General features: G+C 36.6%; 1 protein-coding gene across 1 annotated transcript in view; it reads left to right on the top strand.

Moving 5' to 3' along the window:
* Positions 1-12,743, top strand: part of ALKAL1 (ALK and LTK ligand 1) — a 35,910-nt gene extending 23,167 nt beyond the window's left edge. Inside the window, exons 3-6 of the mRNA XM_085049815.1 lie at positions 3,916-3,969; positions 7,659-7,739; positions 9,185-9,261; positions 12,090-12,743. Coding sequence (XP_084905941.1) covers positions 3,916-3,969; positions 7,659-7,739; positions 9,185-9,249 — 200 coding nt within the window. The 3' untranslated portion in view covers positions 9,250-9,261; positions 12,090-12,743. The remainder of the gene's footprint in view (positions 1-3,915; positions 3,970-7,658; positions 7,740-9,184; positions 9,262-12,089) is intronic.
* Positions 12,744-21,936: the final 9,193 nt, after the last annotated feature.

Genomic DNA, 21,936 nt, shown 5'->3' with positions numbered 1-21,936 from the left:
CACCATTTCTGATTGGCCCAGCCTTGACCAGCGGAGCACTTTTGGCTGTCAGATTGAAACTAATTTTCTGAATAAACTAAAAATATACACAAGTTGCCTGTTAGGAGCATAAAAAAATTAAGATCTTGATTTTTTCTTCCTGAGGATGTGGAGGTTTTATGTTCCAAGTCAACAAACTGTTATGTGGAGTTGGCTTATTTCAGGGCTGTGATCACAGCTCTTTTTATTTATACTCCATCAGGACATGAATTTTCCTGGCACAATTATGGTGACATGATACTGGAGACAGTGCAAACACAGGGTAACAATCAGCACCTGCTGTCACAACTTTGCAGTCTGAACAGACAAAACACAGAGAAACTGAAGGCACAGAAAGGTGAAAAGACCCATTGAAGGTGAAGAAACTATGTCTTAAATTGCAAGCTGAGGACAAGCCTGAGACCAGGCTGTAGTTTATTTAATCTCCTACCTCTTTGTAATTTCACCCAAATTACTGAAAAATTAAATGTTTCTGTCAGTTGCTGTGTGCTGAATAACAACTGAAAAGTGGGCAGAATAATTTTTTAGGGAATTAGCTTTACAACAGTGGTAAAATCAACTTTGGAAAGTTTACAACAAACTGTGAGAGAGGTGTGCTGCATCAGCTCTTGCTTACTGATTCTTAGCTCAGACCTTGCTAGCTCCCCCATCATGCCATTTATCTCAGCTGGGATAAAACTCAGGCAGATCCACTCACCTCTTACCTAAAGCCATGAGATCTTCTGTGAAATGTCACAGCTTGATAAAACAAACAGTATGGATGGTTTAGAACCAACTTAGCATTATGAACTTAACAGTTCTGTCTGTGAAGCAGAGTTGGAAAACTCTCTAAATTTATCTTGTCCTTAAATTTTACCATAAATATTGAAGATCCAGTAGCAAATCTATCTTAGCACCATTTAATAGTTGGCCATGGCCAATGCTGTGGAAGGATGTAGGACCAGCAGCATTTTGCCCCAGATGTGTAAATATCTAAGGATATATATAGAGGTCCTAATATGAATAAGAAATAAATCCTTGAACTATGGTTATTTATGATTATAAATTGCGATTTTGTCCAGGACAAACACAGGGTCACTAGCACCAAGTGCCTTTTAACTCAGATATATTCTGTGGTGAGCAGTGCAGATTTAGTAAGCCATAAGAATACCACAGTCTAAATATTCTCCCAGCTGATTAAAACCAATGTTACCATATCCCATGGGTATATAATGGCTGTATTTTACAGTTTGTGTAATATGGTTTTGAGTCAAGAATGGATTGAGTAAACTCTCTCCACTCAATATTTCCTGTTCATGTGGGTTTCACACTTAAAACATTTTATTTTTTCGTTTTCCTGTTTCTCTTTTAGTTTTTCCCAGTGTGACTCTGAAGTGTTTTGATTTTAGTAATACTTTGCCCATCTGTCTTATCATATCAATGCTTCTTCTTTTCTTTTGTGAAATTAGTATGTCAAAGGAATTTAACGTGCATTGTGAGGATGCCTTTGTTGTGAAAATGGACACCTCAATAGGTGATAGATAACATATAGATAATATAGATAATATGACTGGAGCAACTAAGAGCTTGTTAGAAGTGGAAAAAAGCTAGTTCAGGGGCTTTTTCATGGTTTTTTTTCCACTGCTTTATAGAAGCATTCTGTATGGACTCGATATCCTGCTTCTGGCTGCAGTGTGATCAGGAGTCAGTGACACATATTCTATTCAAAGAAGATGTTCATTAGTTTGATTGAAATGCTAAGTCCTTTAAGACCTTAGGCTAGCAGTTGTGTTTAGACAGAAGGGCTTGGGGAAGAGGGGAGAAAACCACTGTGCTTGTGTTGGGCAATTCATAGTTCAGGGGAGTTGCCTTTTCTATTAGAGCCAGGAGCGTTTCAGTAACCTGTACTGCCCGTGATTCTTATACAAATGAGCTGAGCTTGTTTTTGTGCGGGGCTGGGGGCTCGCTGATCGTGTTTTAGCGAGCACATGCACTGTGCTGTGAAGCAGAGGAGCCCTTGCAGGAAGCTGAGCCGCGGGCACATGCTGGAAAGCGGATTGCTGCCCGCAGGGAGAGCAGCCGCAGCGGGGGAGAGCAGGCACGCAGGCAGTGTCATTCGGCTGCTGCTCGACACACGACTGACCTAGTTTTCCCTTTTGGGGCAGGCTAGGCTGGGCTGGTGTGAACCTTGGGCCAGTGTGGGTTACTCGTGGAAAGCAGACTCTGCTGTGTTCCTTCTCAGGCTTACCAGCACAGCTATCGCTGCAGTTTTGTGCTTGCAATGCATAGCTCTTTGCCAGAGCATCAGTCTGTCCTTCTGTTTCACCTTCTGGGCATTAAGGGGTGGGGTTTCGGCTGTATTATATCATATATAGGCTTTTCCTAAAGTATTTTATGGGGCAAAAGGCAGCTACTGTTCCCATATGGAATTCTATGTACTTTGCAAGTGTTTGTGTCTAAATGCTGTCTGAGCAAGAACGGTCAGTTCCTAGCCTACCCTTCATCAGGCTGTGGTTACTCATCAGTACTTGTCCACTTGAGGCGTCTCATTCAAAACTCACACAGATTGTTTCCCTATTTTGCCTTTTTATAGTCTCCATTCTGTTTAGTTAACTACTTGACATTTCATATCAGTAAAATTCTGTTTGTTGGAGAAGGGGTGGCACTTCACCTGCAATAAGGAAAGAAATTAGTAAAAACTGATATTTTAAAGGAATACATAAGCAAAGTAGGTCTCCTAACCTTGATGAGTTGCAGTAAGACTTGGGCATTTTAGCTTAAAATCCCAGCCTAAAAATACACCCATGTGACCTCTGAGAAACTGCCTAAAGCCAGTGGTAAGAATTTATCTTGGCAGAAAACCAACATCTTCCTGTAGTACGAAAGGAAACTTGCTTTCTTCTGAGCTAAATGTTAATTTAGATGGGGAATTGAAAAAAAATATAGAGTACAAAGATTTAAAATTACATTAGCTGTAAGGAAATATTTGTAGTGAATAAATATATTTAACTGCAAGTCCTAATGGTGCAAATTAGTCATGTTCCTTTTACTACTGCTAAGGAAGGTTCTTTGAATTTGACATAACAGGCAGCTGTTACTGTCTGCAGTAATAACTGCAGACACCCAAGAATTTTTTTATAGTTTTTCAGAGGAAAATTCATGCGACTGGGGAGAGGTGTACCAGTTCTGAGAAAATTTACTTGATTCAAAAGTTTCTGCTCTAAGCTAGAGGCAGCATCCCATTGACAAAAAGGGGGATAAAAAAGAAAAAGTAGCTTTTTGTGTGTGTGTTAGCTCCATTTTCTCTTCTTTGAGATTCTTTTATAGAAGTTCTGAGGTTTCTACTCTCTTGCACTTTCTGGGGAAAAAAAAAGCCATAAATGGAAAGGGAATATTTTGAAACTCACAGCAGTTTTCACAGGAGAGGAGGACCATTTTTTGACTAATAGTGCAATGAAAATATCCACGCCCCATGTCTATCTTAGGTGATTTGTAGGAGACCTTTCTCTTCAGGTATTTCTTGTTTCAAAACCTGAAAAGCGATATTTAGTTTGTATTTGTCTATGTATTTCACATATTTTGTTCAGGTATTTATACAGTTGTCATAACATGATAATGTATTTATATTATTTGTGGTCTTTCTCCTTATAGCCCTACTCAGACCTAAGATGTACAGAAATTATGTTCAGAATGTGATTGTTCATTGCAGGATGACCCTTTGGTGATCATCTGGGAATTGTCTGAACTACCTCACACTGTTGTTTAATCACCTGCTCCCCCCCCCTCAGTTAATATGGGAAGATGTCTGTGCATGTGAGACATCTTGGCATATTATGCTTTCAGGGCTTTTATTGTAATTCCTATGCTACATAAATTCTTTTTTTTTCTTCTCCTCAGAAATTTTTCCAAGAGATTCCAGTCTAAAAGACAAGTTCATAAAACATTTTACAGGTATGGCAGCTGCTTGTGTTTTCCTACATATGTATATTCTAAATACCTACAAGAGTCACACTATTAATTTCTTTGAGGCTCAACACCAATATTAACATTTCTGAAGTTAAATGTGCGTATTTTAGAGCTAGAAATTTTTTAAGAACTCTAGTTTAATTGAATAATCAACTGAATTATCTAGTCTAAATTAACTTTCAAAAGGTGGTAAGTTAAAACATTTTTTAAAAGTTACTGTTTCATTTTTATCCCGCTATTGATGCTTCCCATATTTATTTTCACATTCACTAATTTTAAAACTTCTCATTGGACTGCACATATCATTAAGAAACAGACCTTTGTAGCCCAGTAAGTTTTCACTATATCAAGCAAGCTTTTTTGCATATGTCTCATGATGTATATGTGTGGATGCTTAATTTAATAGTGGAAACAGATAAAACAGGGAAGGATTAAATTAGTGTAAATGAAAAATAAAAATAACTTGCTGTTTCAAATATGAAAGTTTATGATGATTGCAGTCAAGTACTTGAAAATTGAGGTGGAGTTGTATAATGCATTTAACTTTGGGGCTGCACTGTAAGTACTGGGAAAAACATTGTACCCTCTGAATATATGCAATAAGAGTTGCCAATGGCAAGGTTCTTGCACTGATTCTTTGCTCTCCAGTTACAGCTGCTCTGTATCTCAGAAAAGTGAAGGTCTCAAAGTGTGACACTGCAAATCTGGTGGTGATTTTCAAGGTTGTTTGAATTATTGAAACTAAACCTAGAGAAATTGTTGGCTGTTGGAGCATGAAAAAAAGAATTGGAAATAATTGTGCATTTCCCCTTTGCTGGAAATTTCAGGCAGTCCTTGACAAGAAATGAAGGGATTTGTTGTCTCTTTTGCATGGGGGAAGTGTACTCAAACTTTTGGGATAAGCACAACTTTAAGGATCTTTCTGCCAATGGCTCACTGCAACCCAACAGCATCTACAGGAAATGTGCCAGAGCCAGCTGGCCCTTCACTCTTGCAGTAAACAAGAGTAATTGTGAACCTGACCATTTTCAGCCCATATGAGAAAGAAATTAACATAGAGCTTCAAACTATGCTATGCTGTGTAGCACAGCAATACTGAATATTCCTCTCCTGGGAAGGACAGACAAGAAAGATTTGTTTATGTTAGTACTTAATCCATTTCCTTTTCATTTTTAACTTTGGAAACTCCTCAGCTACTATAAAAAGCTCGACATAAGAATCTGAGGAAGCTAAGTAATGAATACAGAATGAGTTTCATTACTCAAAACCAAGGAAAAACAACCATGAGTTTTACAGAAGGTATTTTGAGAGTAGTAAATCATAGAAAAGAAAAAGAGAAAAAAATACTTGGAGGCCTTTCTCTGGAACCATTCATTAAATTGATAGTACTTTTCTGCATGAGTAGTTGCCATCAAAATTGCTGAAATTACTTGAGTAACATTAGCTGGAATGAATGAGGCAAGCAGGATCATTCCTAAATACTGAAAGTTTATTTTTTGGCTCAGAATTTCTTTCTTTCTTTCTTTCTTTCTTTCTTTCTTGCTTTCTTCCTTCCTTCCTTCCTCGTTTTCTTTTTTTAAATATATACTCTTAAGATCTTCAATGACGGAGTTTTCTGCCTGTTGTTGTTTTTTATTTTATTTTTCATAGTTTTATTGGATCCTGTAATCTGTAGGCATTTTCTTAAAATACAGTGGAACTTTGGGTTTTGGTATTCTGTTCCTATCGTAATCCTTCTAGCAGCCTTTGTTAATTAAACTGTTTGATTATAGTCCTTACTAGTTTAAGAGTTAGGATATCCTAAACTAATGAAATTGTGAGAAAAAAAAAGAGAGAAGCTGAAGTAGTAGTATAGACAATGTAGTCCATTGTCTTTACAGTTTCAGAGTTAAGAAAATTATTGCACACTTCTCATATACCAGGAGTAATAGACACATTTTAAAGCCAAATAAGAACCATATGTAACAGTCCTTGACTATAGGAAAAATCATAAATAATCTTGTGAGTCATAAAGCAATCTATCAATTTAACTTGGAAAGCCAGCTGACACAGAGTGTTTTGTAAGGCACAAATAAAATTAACAGCCTATTTTTGATGTCAGGGAAGAGAGCTAGAAAACCATATATTATCTGAACGGACATGGAATTTATTTAGTGACAAAAGCCAGTGTTGTCTTCATATATGCTGGATAATTTCAAGTTACATACTTTTCCTAGAGCCTAATTACTAACCCAGATAAAAAAAAAATGGCAGCAATATTCCAGTTCAGACTTGCAGAGGCTGCTTTTCCAGTTTATTGAAAAGCTTATTTGTGGCTGAAAAAAATCTAATGAAATCCATGTACTACGGTAAAATATATCTAACCTTCAAGTATTTCACTGTCATGGAGAGGAATCTTCTCTTGAGCTCATGGGAATTTGGCTTCACTATCCAGAGAGAATCAGCTTGGTATATTTTACCAGGCTCATAAACCATCTTTCAAGTTACGAAATAAGTAATTTTTGCCCAAAAATGCTTCCTCTTTTCCTCTGAAAGGAAAGTTAGCCAACACAGTCTGCTTCATATGGATAATTTTGTAGCATTGATTGAAACAAGCTATTCTTATTCAGGGTTCCTACTTGTGCTAAATTTAGATTTAAATTTAGTCTTATTCAGTTAATGTCAGTTTATGTCAATGTTTTCTGTCCAATCTCATCCCCACCTGTCAGCGATAGTTCTGCTAAGCAGATTGCGTGATGCAAATATTACATTTTTGCTCTCCTTTTCAACTTGAATGTCATCAGTAATACTTTCCCTGGGCCATCAGCAATTATGGAAGGGCTCTTTGGCAACTTGTTACATTTGAGCCATGTTTTTATAGAACCATAGAATGGTATGGGTTGTAAGGCACTTCAAAGATCATCTAGTTCCAACCTCTTTGCCATGAGTAGGGACACCTTTCTTATCAAATATTAATGTGAGCAGATGGCACTGTAAATTCAGAGAAGGGAGCAGCACACTGTACCCTGGACAGGCAGGGATTTGCCTTGCCAAAGATGAGACACATCCTGCCCTCTGTATATGTGTATGCTTTTCTCACTACGATTATTTTTACAGGAGATCAGATTCCTAGATGTTATTCAGCTGTCATTTTTTTTCCCCCAACACCCACACTGTATATTAAGAATTTCATAAACCATCAATATGCTAATTATAAGCATTAGTACATGAAAGCACTTCATCTTTCCAGGGATTAGAAACTCATATTTGCTTTAAGGGTTGCTTTTATTTATCTTTAGAAATAGTATCCTCATTCCAGGTGTGTTATTCCTTCCCCATTGGAGTAAAGACAATGATTGAGTGAATGAAATTCTACTGTAATTGCACCATCCAATATTTCACCCTACAGGAAATTTTACTGCAAATTTTGAATTACTGGAATTTCAAGGCTTAACCAGCCCATCATTTTCACAGGTCATTCTTCTGGTTTTTGTATTGTGAGCATAAAGGCAAAACAACACTATTTCTTTCTGTTATTTCAGTGTTGCATCATAGTTGTTAAGGTATAGTAAAACACTCAGTGCAATTTTAGCCGAGAAAAAATGAACTTGATACTATGTGTTGTTGCCATTCATCGAAGCTGCAGAGCAGTGACACTGAGAGCTTGTTGTTAACTTCTCCTTTCTTTCAAACAGGGCCAGTCACATTTTCATCAGAGTGTAGCAAGCACTTTCATCGACTGTATCACAACACAAGAGACTGCTCCACACCAACTTGTAAGTAGCAAAGTACCTCTTAATGCTATCTGTGATACTTGTTTAAAAGCAACCCACTTTTCCTAATAAGTGTTTGATGTCCTGGTCCTTTTGTAATATTTGCTCTTTAGCACTACACTACAGCACATACCCAAGGTCTTCTAATATACAAATATTTTCTGTTAATGCACTTACTGTCAGCTGAATATCCTGAAGTTCCTTCCAAGTGGTGCTGAAATAAATGAAATTAAAACTACACTGTTAAAAAACACAGTAGGGCAAGCTTATGCAGAGGGCAGACATGAAAGCATATTTTCCTTCATGCTCTCTTTAGATTTAGTTGTGCAATAAGATAAAATCTGAACCATTGTTTACCTTCTATTAATGCTCAATAGTATGGTAATATCTTGGGGGTTTAGTATATTTCAGCTTGTGTGGATAATTTTCTATTATATGCCCATTGTTAAACAACATAAAATTATTTGATTCATTATTTCTGTTATTGATACTTTCAGTTCCCGTCAAACAACATTCTTCTGTGAGTCTGCAGAAGTTTTGCTTTAACACAGCCTGAATATAATCTTGTCAGATACACTAAAAAATAGAAGTGTTCTTGAAAAAAATGGATAAAAAAGCAAACAAAAACCTCAAACCAAAATGGAAATTCTTAAATAGAAGTTACATCGGCATTCTCTAGTACAATGGACAATTCAATGAAAGTGAGTGGAAAATAAGCAATATGTTTTAATTAGAGAAGGTGAATCTTATTAGGGATGTGTAAGCACAAACTGTGGACTATTTTGGTTGCTTTGGAAGCTTTCCAGGGTTTAAAATGAGAAAACAATGACACTTTCTGACTGCATCACTTAGAAGCACTGTTTGTGAGCAGCTGAATTGCTCCCTCACCATAGCTCAGCACCTCAGAAGATTCAGTGTTTGAAAGGGTTGGAACAGCCCTCATCTCCAAGTGCCTTTACACTTATCAGAAGCTGGAATGTAGGAATCCATGGCTGATCTGAAAAGTTAAAAATACAGCTTTTTTGAGTAGACAGATGAGTAGGCAAGGCATATCTATTACATGCTGTGCAACAAAAATACCATGTTGAGGGTTGTGTGCCTTGATACATGGATGCAGAGTATGTGAATATTATTTGTACTCTCATGTGTTGCGTGAGTACTTCACTTTATTTATAAAGAAACACAGTCATATTATTTATCTTCTAATTAAAGATCTTTTCTTAAAGTTAAAAACAAGACTGTGGTTAGAATGGTGTGAAGAACTTATTTTTAAATTTAACTATCAAAAAGAAAATGTTAAATAAAAGGAATTATTAGTTTTTATTCTCCCTTACATCAAGCAAGCCCAAAGCATTCTAGTATAAATTCCACATTGAATTTTATGCAGTTTTTTTGAGGGTATCTGGCAACTGAGATTCATTATTACTGTGGGTACTTTTGTTTTATAGATTACAAAAGGTGTGCAAGGTTGCTAACAAGATTAGCAATGAGCCCTTTGTGTACACAGTCCTAGGATGTTTGCTATGTAAGTATCATTTCCCCCACTCATTTTTTATTTGTTGAATGGTCTAGTGGTTTACTTTGCACTTGTACCTTGTTATCAGGTGTGCATACAAAAATGTGGTGTTAAGAGAGTGTATCAACATGTAGCTTTGGCATTGCAGAACTGACTTGTTCGCTCTGGAAATACGTAGAAGCACAGATACCTCTGACAGGTCCCACTGCAATTTCCTACAAGTCACTACAATCCAAAATTATGCACTGGGTGGCCTCTTACTGTTCAAGATTTCAAGAAGTCTGCTTGGCAAAAGAAAAATGCCCAAGGACATCACCAACACATTTGTATCAGGCCATTCTGCAGAGAACTTTGTTGTTAATCCATGGAAGAAACAGAATGTCTTGGTCTCAGGTCTGCAAATTCCATCTTCATAGATAATCTCTCACTTCAATCATCTCTGGGATCCCTTTTCATTCTGATATTGTCTCCTGAGAGTTTCTGTAAAGTTAACACTACTTCATGGTGATGGAAGGAAACTGAACCTAAAGATGTGACAAAGCTAAAGGCTTCACTTACCAGTCTGAGGAAGAAACCAGTCAATTCTTGTTTATGAATAGCATGTTAAATGTGTTAATTAAGCAGCATTTGTCACTGATAAAAGGGATATCTCAAGTAAGCTCTTTTCTCCTGTTGTTTGAATATTAATATGACAGTTAAACTTTCAAATGTTAATTTGAAAAAATCACACTGGTTGTTATTATTAACCAATAAATTGTATGCAATCAGTGAATTTTATTTATTTAAATCTCTTTAAAAATGGTTCCCTTTCACCAGCTTCTCCTGACAAATACTGCAAGCTTGGAGCTTGGGGGAGTTGTGTATGTCACTCCTTCCTTCATCAAGACTTCAATTCATACTAATCAAGAATAAGAAAAGAAGAGTAGGATATGAGTCAGTGTTAGCTGATTTGATTTCTCAGTGGAGGTGGGATTCATTTTGGTGGCTGTGCTTTAAAGAATATGGCAATATTTCAGTTTTGAGAAGAAATGGCGTAATTCCTTTCTTTTCCTCTTTTCTTAAGTATTTTGAGTCTATTTGGCCTCATGGCTTCCAGGTCTTGCAGATGGTTTTGAATATACTGATGAACCAGAGACTGACTAGGGATCTCATTACTTTGCCTGGATCTCCTTTTCATGACTAAAGGCAGGAATCCATTTTGAATGCCCTATTTAGGGGGAAAAAATATGGGGGGTGCTTAAATTCCTGTTTGCTTTTCAGTGTTCTCTTTTAAATCCTAGATTTCTCAAACAGCCCACCGCTCTCTCATTTTCTGCAGTTTTTCCTTTTTGTTCTCTGTTTTTCCTTTATCTGTATCCTTTTACACCTCTGGATTCATGTATCAGGGCTTTCAGAAAGATTTCTGGTGTTTCCATTTTTTTTTTCTTTCAAGAGAATGAGTCAAAGATCTGCCTACATATCCACAGTACAGAAGCATCTATCTCATCCTATTTCCATCTTTAAAATACAAAAGGATCAAAAGTTGCTATGATTTGCAAAGCCAGTTGTTTTAATTTGGCTGCCAAAAATACACTCAAAGACATGAAAAATAAGGAAGGAAGGTTTTCAATGGTAAGCATTGCTAGCAGCATGTGAGCACTGAGTTCACTTAAAGTGGTATCTAGGCTGTCTTTCTCTCTACTTGGTGAAAAACAGAGGAAACATTATAGGAAAAAGTAAAGCCATGATCTGAGTGTTTCCCAGCTGTCTCTGTGCTCCCTCACCCCATTCCTCCACCAAATAGAGAGGATAGTTTCCATTATAAATAAAACATCCTCAGATCTTCATGTTTACTCATATCCTCTTGATTCTTGGAATGGAAACATTTTCTTGAAGGGTGAAGGGTGGCAGGAGTCGCTCTCTCTTCCCTGTTAATAGGGAGTGCAACAAAGGAGTTACATATGTTCATCCCTCAATAACTTTGCATTTCTAGCATGATTCTCTGATTAATTTTACTCCACCTTTTGGCACAGGGGATCTGTTTTCTCACCCTCCTCACTCTAGCTGAGAGAGAACATGGCCATAGATCCTGCTGCTTGTAAAGAAATTTGCCTTCACTTTAACGTCTCAAAGAGTCTTCGAGACTCTCAGTTGACTTGAAGAAGGAATCTCTCTCACTTTAAGAACTGACAGCTATTAAGCCTTTTTCCTGCCAGTACTAAAATAGGCTGCCTTTTCCTCATTAATAAAAGAGCTGCAGTGCTATTATGCAAATATTTTCCTCCCTCTCCTGTAAATAGCCCGGTATACAAAGGAGATGTGGTCTTTTCCTCTTCGAAATGAACTTTTGCTTGGGGAAGGCCAATCATCTTCCCCCGGGATCTGGTCACCCAAGCCGTGGCGGGATGTTTCAGCACCATGGAGAGGTCCGGCGGGACGCAGCCCCACGCCCCGGGATGTCTCCGGGCCCCTGATCCCGGGCACATGCTGCCCTCACCTCTCCTAGAGCTTTGGCTGGGGTTGTTTTCGTTTCCTAACTCAGATCCCTGCAAATGGAAGTAAAGCATTTGAAGATACCCAGAATGTAGAAATGCACGTGAAAGTGCATGGGGAGCTTCCCTGCGAGATGCAGCAGCGTGGAGCACTGTGTGTTAAACCCCTTGGCATGGATGTTGAGGATTTGCCACAGCAAAATTCATTAGTGTTCACAGGAGGGCAAGACCCACTGGCATTCTGAAGTTAATCTTAAGATTTACACAATCCCTAGGAAACTGTGGTTTATGAATAGAATTATGCTAAGCGGTCTGCCTTTCTGGTTTGAAACTAGTTATAAAATGGCATGTCCTTTTCTCTTGCAGACTTTCTACCAAGGAGAGAATTCTGATTTGCCAAGAAAGTGCCTTGAAATCTTCAAAAATGGAGAAGACATCTTTTATCTTTTTGATTTACAACATTTTGTTACTAGATGCATTTTATTTTCATATATTTGTCCGACATTCCATATTTGTGTGAAACATTATTTTATTTTGTAAATTTGTTGCCTATAGTTCAGACAAGCCAATTATTTAAATACATTGTATATAAAGAATACTAATGATATACTGATTAAATGTTATAACCATATGCAGGGAGTTGGTAAAATTTTGCTGTTTCTCTTGTTCCGTTGTATTTACATTGTTCTGCTCAGGCTCTGACTCTCATTATTTGCACTAACTTGAAATGCAGAAGTCTGTGTAACTGAAATCTGAATAAGCTGTAAGTGGGGAAGTTTTACTTGCCATGGAAGATATTTTATATTATGAAGCTTTGTTAATATATACATATATATTATTGCGCATCAGAAAAAAATTGCTCAGAAATGCACCTTGCTTTCAGGAACATTTGTATGACTATTCTGGATTTTCATCAGTTACATTTGTACTGGCACTTATGGAAAGAGTTGCAAATAATGTAAATATAAAGACTGGAAAGCTGCAATGCAGTTTTGGTGGAATAAAGAACATAAAAATAAACTATTTTACAGGAGGGTTTATTTAAGTATATTTAGAGGTTTCTTATTTAATATAAAAATATAACCTATCTGGTGAACTTGAAATAATTTTCCACTGAGAACTTCAAACTTGTGCATTTAGTGTTTTACAGCATTTCATTTTCAAGTGGTGAATTTTATTCAACCACTTATTCTTCAGCTGAATAAGGTGCAAACAAAAATTCATCATGTACCTAGTGTGAACAACACAAACCACCTGCAAGTATACAAAGAGGGTAATAAAATAGCCCAACAGAATAAAAAATGCTTTAAAGTATAATACCATAAGTCCAAGGGGTATAATGAATGAATTTGGCCAGTGACACATCAATCTTAAACATCTGGGAAGAATCCAAGGTACAACTGCATGTTTTTTATTTTAAATCAAATTGTGTTGGTAATATTTGCTATCCATTTATCCCAGCTCTTTTATTGCAAGCTCATATGATTGCTTTACAAAGAACCTAGTATGAAGTGAGGGTTTTATGGTCAGACCCAGAGTAATTGACAACACACATTGATTACTATGTTCAAATCTCAGTTCTTGAGATGAATTGGCCATTGAAGTTAATCCTTTCAAAATAAATATTATCTCTAGCCTTTCCCTCACTGTGGGCTTCAAGAGCCCCTTAGCTTCTATGCCCAGCAGTTTTCCCTCTACAGAATAGCAGGAAAACTCTGCCCTGGGATTCCTAGTCAAATAGTAAACAGCTGCCAAAGGGGTTTTCTTCCTTCTTTCTGTATATTCAGTGTGTTTCAGTGCCAAAGCTGTACAGTGTCCTCTGATGCTCTAAGCAGTCCAACCCGCAACTTTTAGGAGTAGTTACTCCATTTATAGTCCTAGCTAGAAGGTTGTCCTGTGCTGTTTGATTTTGTGATTACCTGGGTTGGTTTTCAAACTTTCTGCAGTCATGTTCTCTTGGTAAGTGCAAAGTTTTCAAGTCTCCTTCTAATCCATGTTGGAGGCAATATTCATACTGAAAATCCTGGTGGTTTGAATGGTGAGAAGGATATTTTTGTTTCTCTGTGAGTAACATACTTCATAGAAGAATTATTGGCCAAAACTCCAGCAGAGGAGAAAGGATGAGGCTCTGAACAGGCAGTCAGTCTCCAACAAAAGCATTTGTCTTTAGTCCTGCTTTTATATTTCCACTCTGGTTTGCTGGCTTCTCAATCTAAAAAAAAATAAAAAATATTCTTCCTCAAGAGACTGAAAAGAATGAAAGTTTGGGTTTTTTCCTAAGAATTACTTTTTGTGATATCTGAATTCCAATCAGAAAACCTAACTTGGATTATTGAGTAAAATTTTTGGCCTCAAATCTAATGTACTAAACAAGAGCTTCACCTTGGAAAAAATAAATCTTCTTTCTATTGAGTAGAAAAGTGATCAACTTCCTTTCTTAGAGAAGATCCACAGATGTTACAAAGATGCAAAACAGAGATTAGAATGACAAAATATTTATGAGGGAAGAAAGCTCATGAAATGATTAAAAGAATAAAACCCCAGAGTTCTTTCCCAGAAGTCAAATGTCTTAGATTTCTTTTTTTTCTGGAAACAAATTATTCTTTGAGACATTTGTGGCATGGATTCCTTCTTTCTTTTTAGCCCATTTTTGATGCTCAGTATGTTGTGAATAGCTGGAAATAAAACCCCCAACTTTTCTATACTATCCCTCTACACATTTATTTGTCACTATCCTTCATCATAATTTTTAGATGCAAGGATACTAAATTTAGTGCCATAAAAATCACAAAGTAGAATAACACAGTCTCTTTCCTGTTTAACCTGAAATATAAGTTGTATTCCTTCTGTTCTAAGATTTGTTAACAGTTCTGTGTTTTAGAAATCAAGTCTAGAAGCTGGTTGTTTGGAAACACAGTAAAAAACCAAATTCTGTAGAAGCTGAGAGGTGAAGATACATTTAAGTAAGCTGCAGTCTTATCATGTTTTCACATGATTATTTTCTCTCCCAGCTTTTCTTTCTTCTCATGCAATTAAATCAAAAAATATTTTGGCTTCAGAAATACACCTTACTGTGGCTTTTGCCATGTTGTCCTTGCATGCTCAAAATTTTTGTCTAATTTCTGTCCTGATAGAGAATATTGAATGGGGAATAGAGCCACCATCTACAGTAGTGCCTTAACCCAATTCTTCACTCCACTTAAGTGTTCACCTTTTGCAAAAAACTTCATTGCTCTAGACTTCTGAATTTCTAAAGAAAACCACTGTTGGCAAATACTATGGCTGGTCTGGCATATTGCAGAGAGAAGGCCAACAGCACAAGGCCAGCAGCAATTTAACCTGGATCTGTGTGAATGGAGACTGCAAACCAAAGTTCAATTTCCTCTCTTTATTGCTGAGAACATCTTAATTTTTTACCACAACACTGTAAAAATTGTCCTGGTCTGTGCTTTGGGTGTTATTCAAGTGCAGGACAGACCCTATTCTCAGAGAGGTTAAAGCCATGGAGTAAAACAGTGTGAGGAAAGTGTACATGAAAACAATGAACTTTTGATGATCGGTGAGGTGGAAAATGACTCCATTGTCAGCTGTCTCAATGCATCACTTAGAGATCTGACAGCAGAGAGCAAGACAGACAAGCAAGAGTTTTACAAGGAACTTTTCCTGTGATGAGGGCTCTCATTGTAGAGGGGCTTTTCTAAAAAAAACTAAAATAACCCAATGCCACACCCACATAGGAAAAGGGTGATGGTATGAAAACCTTGTGTCAGCAAGTGAACTTTTAACATGGAATGAAACATTAGTTTTAAAAAGAAAATTATACCATGGAAGAAAATAAGAATAAGCAAGACTGAAAGAATTGTCAGAATCACTTTGGATGCAGTCACTGGTCACCTATTGTGAAAACCAGCAAAAGTGGTGGCGGAATAACAGAGATGTAAAACAACAACATGAGTATATGTTCAGATTGTATGTAAAAGATTTTATAAATTACTATATTGGTTTTTACCTGAAGGAGGAAATGGGTGAAGTTGAGGCAGATGAGATAGATGAATACACTGGGCACAGGAGATGCAGAAATCCTAATTATTTGAACATGACCAAAGAAACCATCTCCTCACAGACATTAATTTCATCCCATCTGATCCTCCTTTTTTACCATGGGATGTCTAATTCACCTGGGCCAGAAGCTTGAGCTGGTCAGCAGAAACAAAGGTGCTGGTTATAGACCTGTCAGAGCTGCCCAGTACAAGGTGGGACTTGAGCTGTAACAATTGGGTGGTACAGAAGACCAGGATGAATAGCTGCCATGCTGGGAAAGAAAGTATCTGCCTGAAATATGTCCCACTGCTCTCACCATCCCATCATCAGGGGCTACTTGCACTGGACCTGAACTGGTAAAGATCACTTTGGAGAAATAAAGGAGAGGTACAAATAAAAGGAGTGACGGTAGGCAGCACTTAATACTTTGGAGTATGGGTTTGAATTCCTTAGGCTTGCTGGTCTACATTTAATTTTTTTCCTCCTCCATTAACCATATAATAGTTGAACTTACCACCAGTCTTACATCCTCACTGTCTCCATGCATATGAAAGCCTTATCCCCTGCTCACAGACAGGTATTAAAAAAAAAAAAATCAGATATAAGCAATTATCATTAAAAGTCCACCAGAGAAAGAACAGGGTACAAATAATTTGTGAAGCTTTCATGTAGCCTCACTGTAAGACAATAATTCTTAAATATTTTGACAGACAAGTTTATACCATTTAATAGCATGCCTTTTGTTTTTGGACAAAAGGACGTGTAATTTTTTTAATCATAACAGCATCACTTTACTCTCCACGTAGAGTGTTATTAATGTAGTTACACTGCATAATGTAATGAGTGTAATTAATTTAGCTTTGGTGCTCATTCATCCTTATCACTCCTGTAATTCTATGGAAGTACAGTAATTCTGCCCTTTGCTTTAGTATTTGATTCATTTGCTTACTTGCAGTATCAGAAATTTTTTGTGCCCTCCTATTAAAGACATTTCTTCTAAAAAGAATAGTCCTGTCATTGGAATTGCTGTCCATTTTTACACCAAATATGGTAATTTTTGCATTTTATATATGAAGAAACAAGTACTGACAATAATTACTCATTTAGTACAAACAAAACTGTTACCTTTATTTGAAATATTCACTGATGGTCATGCACTGTTACTTATGAAGCACATTTTGCAGTAATCTGTTCTCTGCAATATGAACTCCATTTATGCCATTTGCCTCCCTTAGAACTCATTGTCTAAATAGTATATAAATAGTTCAAATTTGTGTAACTGATAATTCACTTCTGGTATGATTCACTTTAGTTAGAGCTAAAAAATGATTTTATGCTTTTATGGAAATATTTCACTTCCATATCTTGGAAAATGTTGGCTTGGACCCATCATTATATCTGTGCATAAAATGTCATATGACTTTTCTCATATGCATTGCTTTATGATTATCAAGGTCAAATTTATTACTCTCATCATTGCCCTGTCACTCAGTATCTTAAGGTCTGGTAGGAATCTTTTACAGGTCAGCTTTGATACTCAAAGTGACTTCTTATCATCAACAAAAGTACTTAAGATTGATCAATTTTTGATTGTGCTTCATAAGAGAGGGTGTGTTTTGCATTTGGTCGTAAGAGAGTACTAAGAAAGCAAATAAACTGTAGTTCCTTTTTTTTCCAATTTGAGGCCTGCTTCTCCCAATAAATATGCCCCTGCCTTGCTATGTTCTCCCTGCTTCAGCTACAAGATATGAGGAGCTATATAGCTCATACATTTTCTGCATGGCATCTTCAGTGCTTAGGTAGTGCTATGTGGAAATGTTGCTTAAAATTTTTGTGTCTCTAAACTTCTGTGAACTTGAGCTATTTAGCACCTTCAGTGGGAATAATTTCTTCTCACATTATCTACACATCTTTACTGCCATTCCCATACAGTGTAAATAGCTAAATCCTTGGTGTAATTATCTGTCTGAAAAGTCTGTCTGAAGATGTGCTCTGTAGGAGTTGACTATGGACAAATTCAGGATGGTGTTTTGACCTAATTAATTTAACTTTCAGATTCTGAATCAGCCTTATAATGGCAGGTTTTAATATTTTCTATTATGGGACTCAATTGTGTTTATTAAATTATATTAAAAGATTATAAGATGTTTTCCTAAAACAGCTTAATTCTGCATCTTAAGAGGTCTCTCCCTCTATTCCTATACCCCAAAGAAAAGCAATAAATAATACTACTGACTTCAGAGACTGAAGTTTGCAAAATGGGGGAAAAGGGTTTTAAATTTTACCTGCTCTTGAAGAGTTCCTTCATCTTTTCCATACCCTGAGATTAACTTGTATCTCTTACATGAATTGTGCAGCTGTCAGGGCACATAAACCAGGCACATGGTTTATTTACAGGTGGCAACCAGAGACAAAGTATAAAAAGGCTGGTTCTGAACACTAAAGGTTTGACCCTGCCCAGTCACACACAGACCCAGGGTACACAGCAGACTGACACAGCACATAAGTCACCAGCTTGTATTTTGTTCTCACTTGAGCAACAGGAATGTGTTTTTAAGTTGTTCTGGGGCTGAATTGTTCTTGGTCAGACTGGATTTTGTCAGTTTATGGAGTTATATTGAATTTTCCCAAATGAAAGAAGTGTATTCATGATATCGCCTGAATTCTTGCAGTTAATCCATACACATGGTCATGACTGAAGGCTGACACCAAACTGAGTATCAGAATTCTGAGGGAACTGCCTTGTTCTCCACTGTCTGTTATCCTCAGTCCAGGATGCATAACAGATCCTCAGACCCAATGCAAATTTAATGGAGAGTGTCAGAGTCATTGTCTCTGCTTTGCTTAAAGAAGGCTTTGGATCGAAACTATTTTCTAGTAATTTTTCATTAAGACTTGATGGCATCAATAATAGTGACAGTTTGAAACAATTTTCTTTCCCGTTTTAGTTTTTATCCACATTGAATAATAACAAGAAGCACTGATTGAGTCACACTGTATTTTTCATCACAATACTGATTTTTGGAGAAGCAGCAAAAACTTGGAGACTTAGTAACACAACACAAAGCGGCATATTTCAGGCATTGCTTCTAGTTTATCAGACTAGAACTGAGCTAGAATCTTGTTAGACTCAAAGAGATACTGGAGACCTCACAGTATGGTGAAGACTAATGTGCTTTGAAAGAGAAGTAATCTTTGTTTTCATGTGTATAAATTATTATTGGAAAGAATAGAGATGAATTCCAGACTGGCTTATGTTTGAAAGGAAAGAGCGATGGTTAGAACTCCCAGAATTATATTATATGCCTTTACATTTGTAAACAGAAATGAAATAGATACCGATGGAAAAACTCCTCTGGGTAATTCAGGGAGGAGGAAAGAAACCTATGAACAAGTGATCAAGGAAATGACAACAGCTCCTTGAAATGAGTAAAATGTAAAATCTATATAGAAGCAGTTTTAGAGCTCTGGAGGGAGAAATGTAGGGCAAATTACATTAAAAAAAAACAACCAAAAACAGGGAATCCAAGATAGCATGAATGAGTGATGCAGCATATAATGAAGTATGCAAATAGAAAATTTAGACTGTACTTATCTTTTTCCTAATAAAAAACCTCCAGCAAAATAAGCAACACTCTAAGAACTTTCCCAGATATCCAAAGCAATGGCAAGTTCCCACATGGGAACTGTCAGAAACCTGCTGTCTCAGGTGTAGGCTTATTAACATGCATTCTCTCCTGGTAAATAAACCACAATCTTTTTGGTTTGCTTTAATATTTACTTTCCCATCATAAAATAGCAAACTATTATTTTGCATTAGTAAGGCATGTGATGGGAGGACAGGGAAGAGCAGAGAAAAAGGTATATGATGTTTTCAGTAGACTCTCTAGTGGACTAGGGAGTGCATATTCCAAGGCTTCTTTCCAGTTGGTGCTCTGCCCAGAATAGAAAACCCTAAACCAGAACCACAGTATGTGAAGCTGCTTCAATAAATCTGGCTTAAACAAGTGTTAAAGTTTATTAAGACTTCACTGCCTAAAAGCTGCTTGGAATTATTGCTACAGCTGGATTATAGCATTCTCTCACTGGTCCAGTACTCTTTCCTCCGTGGAAATCTCATAACTTATGTCTACTTCATCATGATGATTGCTAGCTTTGAGCCAGAGGAGGCACATGTACGATAATATTTTTGTCATGTGGAATTTTTATTTTTAAATTAACATAAGATCTAATAATAACTAGCAACATGATATTTGCAAAATGTCTCAAAGAAGATGAAATCTAGTCAAAACATCCACTAAAAGAAGCTGTTTGGACAGTAAATCTGTCATTCCTAAATAGAATTCCTGTCACTTGTTAACTAAAGAAATGAAATGATAAGAAAAAACTTGGAGCTGACCTTGAGTCTTGACTCTCACTCTAGAAGATTTAGCACTCCTCCTCAATGATAAAAGTTAGATTAATTTGTTCTATGTTTTGACATATAATCATATGGAAGAAGGGACCTGGAGAATGGGGAAAAAATGTTGAGACTTGCTTAGGCATAGAAAAACCAGTAACAGCACAGGTTTTCACTAAGATATTCTGATCTCACACATCTTGGAAAGTGCATTCTGGTTTTAAGCTTCACAGTGTTTCTGTGAGTGGACCATTTGGTAAAAATTATGTACTCTCTACCTTTCTACCATCTCCCAGAGGAAACTTGGGTATGTAAATAAGCAAAGAAGTGCAGTTTGTTTTAACAGGCTGAGTCTGGAGAAACAGATTAGAAGTGGGAGGAGAGCATGTCTATTCACTTCACTGCCTCACAGTCTATGAGATCCTAACTGACAATGACTATATTAGGAGCCCAACATGAAATAAAGACTCTATTCATATTTTTTCACCCAAACTGTAGACACATTTATCCATGTGAGTTTTGTGTGCTAGACTGGGTGAAGCACCAATTTTTTGAGAAGGCTGTGTGCGCTGTTTTCTAATTTTAATAAACTTTATCATTTCCACAATCTCACCTATACTTTTCTTTCTATGCTCTATATAATGTGCATTTTGTCTTTGTAGACAGATTGCAAATAGCTGACAGGTTGATCTGAAATGAACTGCCAATGACAACCCATTATTAATTGGGAAAGTTGCTGAAAAGGCACTCCACATCAACTAATGCTTTTAAAACTTATTAAATATTTTTGATTTATGATTTGGAAGTATGAAGTTATTGCTGGTAACATTCATGTTAAGTAATCACAAAAATGTAATCATATGGATTATTTGATGTCCAGACTGATTTATAGGACAGGCCTGCTTTAATGTTGCATTAATATTAGCAAAACTAAGGCTACACGTGTAGATATATGGAATACAGACCATAAATACAGAATGAAGAATTACTTCCTGAAAACTCTGGGAAGAGTTCTAGTTTGTATTAGGTGTGTTAAGAAGTTTTTTACTGAGAGAAAAAAGTGGTGCTAACTTTGTGATATGTTGTATCACAGTTTAACTTATATTTTACTTCCATATCTGCAGTTTATCTGTACAGCTTCAAGATATGTATATTTGTTGCATAAATGGAGAGAGAGCAGGGATGGAATACAAATGTCTGGGAGCTGCAAAATATACGTTAGAAGGACAAAATTAAAAGGCTCAGTCTGCCTAGTTGATTCTTAAAGGCTACCAAGTAATGAATAGATTTCCATGTTTAATTACTTTCCCAAGACTAAGGCACAAAGGGACTTCATAAATTTGTATGGAGAGGTACAATAAAGACTAAAAGCTGGAAGCTGGTGTTATGCAGATTTAAATTTGGAATGGCCCTAAATCACTAATGATCTGTGAAAAAAAGTTAATCTATTGAGGTATGTTCGATTCTCTGGATGCATTAGGAAAGAATTAAAGATGGAGAGTTTTCAAGAAAATGTATTGAGATAATTCATAAATTATTAGTCTTAGTAAGTAGCCAAACATCTTAAGATATGTTGGCGTGAAACACAGAAAAAATTTGATAATCTAATGATCTTTTCTGGCCTTAATGCCTGTGCCTTTTACTCTGCCTGTTTCTTTCTAAATAAGACTTCAGGAGATTGGCAATGGCTACACTCTCTAATTAGGTAGTCCTGTAAAACATTTTAGGCCTATCTTTTCCTGCAAGAAAATGAAGTTTTTTATGCAGTACTTA

The sequence above is a fragment of the Lichenostomus cassidix genome, chromosome 2 (genome assembly GCF_008360975.1).
Source record: "Lichenostomus cassidix isolate B80296 chromosome 2, HeHo_3.0, whole genome shotgun sequence".
Lineage (NCBI taxonomy): Eukaryota > Metazoa > Chordata > Aves > Passeriformes > Meliphagidae > Lichenostomus > Lichenostomus cassidix.
The sequence above is the reverse complement of the archived record's forward strand: the minus strand, read 5'-3'. Positions and strand labels throughout refer to the sequence as shown.